The sequence below is a fragment of the Limulus polyphemus genome, unplaced genomic scaffold (genome assembly GCF_000517525.1).
Source record: "Limulus polyphemus unplaced genomic scaffold, Limulus_polyphemus-2.1.2 Scaffold336, whole genome shotgun sequence".
NCBI classification, from domain to species: domain Eukaryota; kingdom Metazoa; phylum Arthropoda; class Merostomata; order Xiphosura; family Limulidae; genus Limulus; species Limulus polyphemus.
Window position 1 is genome coordinate 414,239 of NW_013665946.1, and position 10,973 is coordinate 425,211.

Below are 10,973 nucleotides of genomic sequence, written 5' to 3' on the forward strand. Positions count from 1 at the left end.
TAAAGTTTTACTGAAAAAAAAAACGTTTGAAATACATTTAGGAGGTTGCAGGGTTTACACAAGAGAAATTAGATTTTTAAGATGAGAAAAAGTGTTTTTAATTTTAACATGAAATTACCTTGCACACGAAATATTCAAAAACAAATACTCAATATATTAATGGACAAATCTTTATTTTATTTAAAATACTTCACTAAAAAATACGATTTTTTGTATGTGAAAAACTTGTAATATTAACTGAAAGACTGCCAAATTTTGTGAAGATATACAAACTATATTGAGAGTTATAAGGATCAAATTTATAAAGACTTTCAATGAGTACAAAAAGGTCATTTGGTCAGTCAAATTGACTGAGCAACAAAGATTAGTTGTTACTAATCTAAACTCAATGAATAAAATCTCTACTCCTTACCTGCCTCACAACCTGGTTAGGACATTTAATAAGTATCTGTACTGGCCACCAGTCATTTTCTGCCATGTGGTCTAAAAACCACTGAAAACACATAAAAATTCAGCTAATAAAAAGTTATTTACCTTTTATCATTTTGTGGTTTCAAATACCTGGCATGTTAGATATTCTAATAACTTTTTACTGTTATAGTTAAAACTAAAAAAAAAGTCAACAAAACTATGTATAAGAATGCTAGTCTTAAAAAGTTACTGTGACACTGAGTTTTCTGATAACAATGAGAATCCCATTCATCATTTACATTAACAGCTAATAAAGTTTGTATCTATGTAATGATTCTATACATTAGAATTTTTATTTTAGCAATTCATTAAAATATTTTACAAACATTCAGAAAAAGAGTACGTAAAAAAAAACATTCACACAGACACTACTTACAAAAACTTACTTACAAAGAAAGCATACCTATAAAACATTCACATTGTTTTTGTAAGTAGTGTCTTCCATAAAGAGAGCATACCTATAAAACATTCACATAGACACTGCTTATAAAAACATTGACACACATTAACTAAATATAAAAACATTCACAAATAGACACTACTTTTCAAAACATTCATGAAACATAATAAAACAGCATCTTTTTAGTTTTTCTACCATGCCCTTAGATGATACAAATTAATAAGTGTAATCTATAATAGCAGTTTCGGCATCTATATTCTTGTGCTGTCAAGGTTCAAAGTTATTCTGTTTAACCTACCTCACATGCACTCTGACTGGCATTAAACTGTTTCGTTAGAAGTTCTATCCACTGAGCCATAGTGGGCTAGAAACAACATCAATAACAACAGTTAGTGGAGTGCTCTGATGTTAAAAACTATTCAAAGTAAGTAAAATATGTTCTACAATTTCTTGAAGATACAAAAAATGAAAATCTTTTCAAATGTATCTGAGAAACAATTTGTGGATTATACTCAAAAGCACCTTTAAAAGTCTAAGATAAAGTTCTAAGAGACTTGTTTTAAACATAATTTAAAAACTGTGAATACAATGATTTCAAAACTAACTTTACAAAGAATGTTGGTGCTTAAACTTTGCAATAGTGTAATGCCAATACTAAATATCCTGTTTAAAATGAGTTAAATATTTTTTTTCATTAACAATTTTTGTTAGATTAATAAGATGCTCTAATAAGAAATTTGCTGACTGGAAATTGGAAAATATATATATATATACACACAAATAGGTATAATACTACTACAATACAATACTAAGATATAATATCACTACAGAGTAATAACAATAGGTACATTACTACTACAGGACAACACCAAGAAACATAATATTACTATAGTGTAATAATAATTGGTATAATACTACTACAGTAGAATTCCAAGAGATATAATATTACTAGAGTGTAATAAAAATAGGTATACCACTAATACAGTACAATACCAAAAGATATAATATTACTACAGTGGAATAATAATACATAAAACACTACTACATTACAATTCCAAAAGATATATTACTGCAGTGTAATAAAAATAGGTATAACACTACTACAGTAGAATTCCAAGAGATATAATATTACTACAGAGGAATAAAATTAGGTATAACACTACTACAGTACAATACCAAAAGATATAATATTACTGCAGTGGAATAATAATAGGTATAATATTATTACTGTACAATACTAAGAGATCATTCCTACTTGTGATAAATAGATGGTAACCAAGATATATGAAAGTATAATGTATTATTTCATAATATTAATGTGGAGAAAATAGTATAATGCCTCACAAAATGTCTTAAGATTAACTTATGTCTCACTTTCAGGATGGCTGACTCAAAAACAAAAATTAAGAACAAATGATTTGTTTTTACAAAACCTTCAGCACATTTGTCAAAAAATCGCATACCTCAAAAAATTATGACAATAAATAACACAGCTCAGTATTTGATGGTAAAAAAAAAAAGAGGCAAAAACTATACCAGAAAAAAAGATAAAAACAAACCCTCCCCCAAAAAAACCTTCAAATAAAACTATATGTTTTTGTATTTGTTTTTAATACCCTGAAACAGTTTTGGCCAGTCTTTACTTGTTCTATCCACTACTGAGTTGTTTTTGTTTGGGACAGGTGACTTACATGTTGTTTGATTTTATAATCTTATGGATAAGAACGTTTTTTTTATGAATACCATTAGTTAAGTGTTTTAAGACATTAATAATTTAATGAAATACTATACAACAAAGTTAATGAAAACAGTTACAATACCTTTTCTTTAGCATGTATAAAAGTTTCTAAAACAAAAGATGTTCCTAGTTTAGCAGACAGCAGAGTGATATCCTTACATCCCGAGAGAGTCTGAGGTATATAACCACAGATCTGCCACATGAAACTAGACAAGATGGGAAATAAAGCTATGCATAAAATAAAGAACAAATTGCTAACAATGACATTATGATTAACAGCGAATGCTTTAAAACAACAGACAGAAAATATACAGTGTTTAGTGTTGTATTAAACGATTTTAAGTATGCTATTCAGCAAATTACATAACAACCACAACCGATATAATGTCATGGTAGAACCACAAGTATCAAAACTACATTTTGACATTCTTTGGCATTGCATAGGTGGTGTGATGCCATCAAAAGTTGATTGTTTTTGTAAAGCTATTTCCTACACATAAAATTGATAAACTCAGATCATAATACATGTTCAGTTCAGAGATTTAGATTTTCTAAGACAGGAATATCCATTGTACTTAATGATATTGGTAAACAAAGGCATATGGATCAAGTTAGGGTAACCAGAATCATCCAGAAAAAGACTAGCAACAGGTTATACCATAGCCACGTTAAACAAAGTTTAGCAACTGGTAAGAATACACAAACACAAATGTCAGTGGCATAAGCAACGCAACTCGCTTGATGACAAATTCAAGAAAGGAAGATCAACTGTGAAAAACAAAAGGAAAGGTATGTAGCTAGAGGAAAATAGCAGTAAGTGGTGGCACTAAACACAAACATATGTATACCTTAATAACTGTAACAACTCTTGTACTATTTTCTATAGGTCATTGAGTGAAGACAATTTTATAAAGAGGTACATGGCTTTTCGTTAAACTTTTTCTAAGGGATTCATCATCATCACCAGATACTGCACCAGGGGCAAGTTAGAACACAGAAGAGCAGATTCAAAAGTCAAGGAAAACTCTGCCTACTATTAGTCCAAAGTTCTGGACTCTTTGCACCATTCAGAAATATTGAATTTGTACAGAAACAAGGCCAACAGGGTATCGGCTCATCAAAATAAGTTATACCTCCCATTCAACCACCACATACTTTATGCAGATGGAGAATGAAACAGGTATTCATGCTATTCCACATGAAGACATATTAGTTATGTTGTCAGATATAGTTTCTATGGGTCTCTGTGCAATCAGACTGTTGAAATTGGCACTGGAAACCATCATTATCATGCACTAGATGAATTATGGAAAGCTGCAGGAGGGAGTGGTATGCTTTTAACAGTCTAACAATGGAAACTACACTGCAGGGTTACTGTCAAGATGAATGGTTATCAGATAGAGCATGACTGGATGTTATGACATGGACTGTAATGATGTGGCTAGATTCTAAAATCTATAAGATAACACACTCAACCTTCTGAGTTAATTTGTGTTAAGTAATAATCAGGTAAAACATTGATCAGTTTATTTAATGATTCACCTTTTTGGTAACAAGAATCAACAATATCACCCATATAATTCTAAAGCACTAGTTTACTAACACATTCATAATACTAATAATATGTTTTGATGTTGAGCATATATAAAGTACAAATTTTATGAATAATATAATAATAATAAAGTTCTTTTAATATTATTATTTTCTTAGTAGTTCACTGAAAACCATATTACTTATTTAATAATATAATGTAACTCTAGCTATCAACAAAAGTAAACAAAGAAAAACTTGGTGGTTAATGTTCAACCACAGTGGATAAAATATTACTGTCAGATGTGTATTTATGACATTACAATCTTACATACTAAATACACCATTGTCATTATTTTAAAAAAGAAAAAGATTAGTTAAAAAGTAAAAGTTTTTCAAACAAACATCTTAGTAAATAGAAAGAACACATTGAAAAGTCTTACTTGAAGTATGTATGCTCAAACAGACTTCGATCCTGAAGAAACTGCATGTTGTCTTGCCAGATCCACTGTGAAGTTAAAGAATAGTCACCTTGATTCGGGTATAACTTTCCATCATACAAAAACAAGAAAGGTAAAAGTTTCCTTTCCTATGCTCTTTGTTATATCTTAATTTTCTTATTTAAAAAATAATAATTCTTTGTGATATGTATAAATTCCTGCACAGTGGGGAGAAACATCAGTTATTAAAAACAAAGACAGACAACTCTTGTTTAATCTGCCCAAATTTTACCTCAGCCAGTTCCTGAGAAAGTTCAAAGGTCTGGTTCTGATCACTGGTCACTTCTAAAGTAGGCTGACCACTTGCTGTTTGTCCAGGCAGACTCTGTTGGACTTCCTTTGGATTAACTCTCTCATAGAAGAGCATGTACGCACTATTAGTCTGGAGTTAGGGGAAAGTAAATAATGTAGTTAATAATAATGCTCAAAAAACAATTGCACACTAAAAGAATGCCTCCCAACTAGAGAGAACAAAACAATGTTGGTAATAATAATAGTTGAAAACACACATGCACACAATGCAAAAATTGCTCCTAAAAAAGAAAGAAAAACAGAATGAGATGGTATTTTTTCAGTTTAGTGCTTTAAATGACACACTGGCCTTCAGCATATGTATGACTTTAGAATTTGGCCCATTAGGCAAAAAAGTATGGATGTTCTGGTCTATCACAAAGTAAACAATGGCATGATATAGTATGACACTGACATAACATATATACATTTATGTTTTATAGTCATAGACAACTAAGCAATTTTCATTGTATATGTATGTTAAAGACTTCTTTTCTTTTTCACCAAGGTGAAAGACATTTTTAACATGCATATACAATAAATAAACAGATGGTCCACTGTATAATATCGATTGATTTCAACGAAATGCTATAACATTATACACATACCTAAATTAATTTAGGTTACTATATGGTGAAGTAAAACGGATTCATAACCCCATAAATATTAAACAATTTTCATATATACACAGCTAATCAAATACAAAATATAATATCTGACAGCTTAAAAACATATGATTTGATGGGATCTTCATTCTCAGATTTTGACATAACAAACCAAACAACAAATAAAAGTATATAAACTTAATTAATACTCATATTGCAAAACTTGAAGATCTTGTAAAATATTAATATTATGGTTCCATATAATTCTCAGAGCTTTTTAGAATACAATGCAAGATAAAAGTTATTTAGAATTTTTATATCTATGTACTATTTTAAACCTGTAAAAATCTCTTTCTTAAAATAACATATATTATTATGTATTTAAATGCTTACCTTTTCAAATGAGAAGTCCATGAACTTATCAGTGACTGAATCATAAGTTTTACTCTGAAGACAAAAAAAAGTTTATAGTAATAAATAAATATCCAAATAGATATACCAAAAATATCACTATAATTTTAATGATCATTTACATACAAGAACTCGTTTTTTCAAAAACTACAGTTTTAGTATCTTTTGAAAAAAAAATATATATATTCCAAAAAACCAATACCATTCACCTGTGGATACAAATAACAAAACACTGGAATATTTTTATTTTTACTTATGAGGAACAAATCTTTTACCAAATTTCTGATACAGCAATGAGCATAGAAGATGCTCCAACTTATGCTAATATCACTATGGGATTTTTCAAATTATAATTATTTTATATACTACCTAATTATTTTGAAGGGAATTTTGTAGTTCATATAAGAACTTTTTTGGAAAAGATTTTTAGATGACTGTTTTGTAACATGGAAAGATAGTCAAGGTATTAATAAATCTGGTGGGAATTTAAATACAATACACAAGGAAATAAAGTTTACCTTTGAAAGAAATAATAAAGTCTTGTCCTTTTTGGATGTATTGGTGTTTCACCAGAAAAGGAAATTGTAACTAACATTTTTTATAAACTCACAACTCGCATCAATATATATAGATCTTTTAGTGATCATTACAAACATATAAAATTAAATGTTCCTGTAAATCTTGCAAGTAGATCATACCATTTGGTTTCCAATGTAGAAACAAGAGTTAATAGACTATTAGAACTAAAAAAAATCTTAGTTCAGTGTCACTATCTGGAAAAGTTATATTAAGAGGTTCTGAAATTGCTAATACCATTTTTTAATAAAAAAAACATTTAAACAGAGAAATTAATGAACCTAAAGATAATGTTATACCTTTTGTTGTGACTCATTGTCCAAATATACATATTGATATTTCGTTTGTTAATACACAATTAAAACAAATAGTACATAAAAAAAACTGAAAGATGTATTCAAAAACAATAAAATTATTTTATCAAGAAGGCAACCTAAAAATTTGTACAGATTATTGAATAAACGTGAAAAAAAAAAAGAAAATTTTACTAAAGAAGGTATCTTCAGTTGTGACAGAAAGAACTGTACTTTATGTAATTTAGGTAACATGAAATCTACCAAAACAATAAAGAAGAATAACAAAGAAATTTTGTTTTTTATCAACAACTTATTTAATTGGAATTGTAAGAACATAATATATCTTTTAGAATGTGCAAATTGTGGTGAATTATATATTGGTGAAACAAATAATTTAAGATTAAGGATAAATTTACATAAATTCCACATTAGATGTTCCTCCAAAAAAAGCCCACTATATGTCAAACATTTTTATGAATGTATAAATAAATTCCATTTTTATAATAAGTATAATTAGGATAAGATTTTATTATAATTCGGAAAGTATACTGGATAAAATTTCACTAATTTGATTTATTTTTGAGCATTTTTAATACACTAAATTTATACATGTAGTGTATTATATGTTTGGAAAATATGTATATTTAATTCAGATTATTTATGTTTAATTTACAGTATTTGAATGATTTTGTTATAAGTTCTCACTAAAATCATATCCTCTGAAGTCACAAAACTGGATGAAGAAATTAAAAAAGGATATTCCAGTGTTTTGTTACACATATGCATGTACACTTTATAGGAGGGAGTAAATTTATCATTTTTAACACAAATTTATTAAATTAATTTTGGGGGGTTACAAGGTTGATAGGTGATGTTGAACTGAAACAACTGCTATAAGTTTAGTTTACGATAAAACTGGTTGCTATTGAACAGCTCAAGGAAGTAAAGTATGAATTAAAAAAACAAACAACAGTATATTATCAGAGGAATAACACTGCAATGTCATTAATCAGTAGGACCATTTTACAAAAAACACTACACTAAACAACAGTCAAAGTTCACAGATTGTAAATACAGTTTTATATACTGTGATGTCATACACAGCAAAAAAAAGGAAAAAAACTAATCCAGGTAAACAGTATTAGTTAATCTAAGGTATCTTTAAAAAACTGTGCTATGTAGAATCACAGGCAAAAACAAAAAAATACTAATTAGTAGCTTGCAATAACTAGAGAGCTTGGTTAAAAAAACAAAATCTGAAGACCAGTGGAACTTAGGTGATTGTTTGGCTGTTTGTTGGATTTCATGCAAAGTTACATGACAGCTACCTGCACTAGCTATCTCTAATTTTGAAGTGAGACTACAGAGATGGCAGTTAGTAGGCACTACTTGAGATACTCTGATCACACTGAATGATAGCTTTTGATCATCACTCTCATAACACACCTATCTCCAATGTACAGAGTAAGGTTTTTGTGTGTGTTAACATGACACAAACCATGGAACCTCAACTTCAGAGTCAGACACACTATCCACTAAGCTGAACAATAGCCATACCATGAAATAAGGCCATAACTGATCCCTATCACACCCAATGAGCATCTTTCAGGTGATGAGTGCATACCTACATACCAAATTTCAAATGGAAGTAAGAATAATTGTTTTAACTCTATTTCAACAGTTTTAACTAAAACATATTTTATAATTGATATGTTATCGCTTTGCAACATTTAGTGGCATTTGCAAATAAAACTGAAAAAATGTTCTTTCATTTCTGCATAGCTCCAATGAGTATAACTTGTAGACAATGCATTTTTATGTATTTTTTTGAATTTGTCTGCTCATCCATAAGTATAGGTTTACATTTGCTATGAACATATGACCCTTGGATATTTAATGATTCATGTCTTGTTTCTCATGTGACTTTCTCTTCTCTCTTAGTAATACTATTACTAAATCCCTTTTGTTGTCACCCTTTATGATGTCACAGCATGTGGTCTGAACAATACTAATCCAGTATGATGTCACAGCATGTGGTCTGAACAATACTAATCCAGTATGATGTCACAGCATGTGGTCTGAACAATACTAACACAACTTTGCTTCATTAGTATTGTTCAGGCAACATGCTGTGACATCATAAAGGATTAGTATTGTTCAGACCACATGCTGTGACATCATAAAGGATTAGTATTGTTCAGACCACATGCTGTGACATCATAAAGGATTAGTATTGTTCAGACCACATGCTGTGACATCATAAAGGATTAGTATTGTTCAGACCACATGCTGTGACATCATAAAGGGAAAATAGCCATAGCCAATGTTTAAGTATGATAAGACAAAGCATACTTTAAACTATAAGGTCAATACAAAGTACAGAAAGTGGTTCCAGCAGTAATTTGTGGTTTCTCAAGATACTGGCTACTCACTGCTTCCACAAATTCAATAAAACAATCTAATGGGAAGTAGAAAACTTAGGAATAAAACACAGAAATGTGAATTTTTTATGGTTTCTTCAGATATTCTTTTCATTTCTGAAAACTTGTGTTAAAATATATCTGTTTGAAAGCTAAAGACATTTTCTTTTATAGCAGGACATCAGGTTTATAGAGTACAGTAAGCAATGGCAAAAATATTCTGATGACTCAAATCCTTATTTACTGAATATTATTGTTATGTTTATCATAGTGAAACACAAATACAAATAAAGTAAATTATTCTTTATTGATATCAACCAAGTATACTGTTAGCAAAAGTCGCAAAACCTAGCCTGACAATGGTATCAGTAAGGCCATTTTTAAAGCTAGTTGGCCAATAAATATTTTTAAAGCCAAAACTAGATGCAATTTAGTAAGCTTATACTAAGTTCCAAGCAATTTGTTTAAGTATTTTCACTATGTGAATAAAAAAATCCAGAGGTATCAGTGACACCTTTCTGGTACTGAAAGGCTTAAGAGCTGGTCTAAAATAACATAATCATACAATTTAACTCTTTCAACCCGGGTTTGGTCCATGGGACCGACCTCACAACCATTTTGTGCTTTTTATAGTTTTCATGCTATAACTTTTAAATTAGTAAGCAAATGTTAATAAAATTTGGCTTTTATATGCAAAATATCTAATGTTTTTATTAAATTTTAAAGTTTGTTAAGCAATGTTTCTCTCATGGCTTTTTTTCTTTTCACATCTTGCCTATCTATCATGCAAAGTAATTTTCATCTTAACATTAAAAATACTTTTATGCATCAGAAAATTTAGAAATTTCACAAGCAAAATCTTTATGATGTCCAAATAGTTATCAAATATTTCTTAAGAAAAAACTTTATATTTTCTCTGTTATTTTCAGTAACTAATCTCTGTACGGGTTTGGTAAGTTTGACCGATCTCGCAACCACTATAAAAAATTAGGATATAAACATAAATTATGCATCTTTCATTCTAGAATGAACACAAATTATAAAACAAAAACATAAATAATTAGATGAAATAGATTTAATCTAATAAGATTATACATTTATATATATTTATTATTTTTATCATATTGACCTTTCACCTGTGACTGGCTAATAATACAGAAGTTACAACGATGCAGCTTATGCACACTCATGTTACCGTATCAAATAACACAAAGGTGACTTTTGGTCTGTACAAAGTAACTTGTCTTGGCTGTGTTTTAGTCAACTAGTATTTTGTAAAATACAGTACATTTCAATTATTATACATTATTATATTCGATGACGAGGAACCCACTTTGAGACTAATAATGGCTGGAGACGGCTTGAATGGGTAATGAAGAAAAACTTTAATATAAGTTTAACATAACAGCAAATGTACAAGGTTTCGACAAGGTTTTGTCATAATCAGGTACAAGTAATTTACACTGACACGGATATATATATATATACAGTATTGAACAAAGAAGTCACATGACCGGAACTGTTGCAAAACTTAGAAGAGTATCTTGGCACCCCGGGGTGTTGGTTTAGAGTAGGGTTGTTTTGTTCAATTAAAATGGATCAGTGTAAATTACTTGTACCTGATGATGACAAAACCTTGTCGAAACCTTGTACATTTGCTGTTATGTTAAACTTATATTAAAGTTTTTCTTCATTCCCCATTCAAGCCGTCTCCAGCCATTATTAGTCTCAAAGT

General features: G+C 29.4%; 1 protein-coding gene across 1 annotated transcript in view; it reads right to left on the reverse strand.

Moving 5' to 3' along the window:
• LOC106457477 (ubiquitin carboxyl-terminal hydrolase 34-like) overlaps window positions 1-10,973 on the reverse strand; it is a 141,830-nt gene that overhangs the window by 33,650 nt on the left and 97,207 nt on the right. Inside the window, 6 exon segments of the mRNA XM_022383442.1 lie at window positions 413-493; window positions 1,170-1,235; window positions 2,692-2,815; window positions 4,583-4,647; window positions 4,872-5,021; window positions 5,929-5,982. Coding sequence (XP_022239150.1) covers window positions 413-493; window positions 1,170-1,235; window positions 2,692-2,815; window positions 4,583-4,647; window positions 4,872-5,021; window positions 5,929-5,982 — 540 coding nt within the window.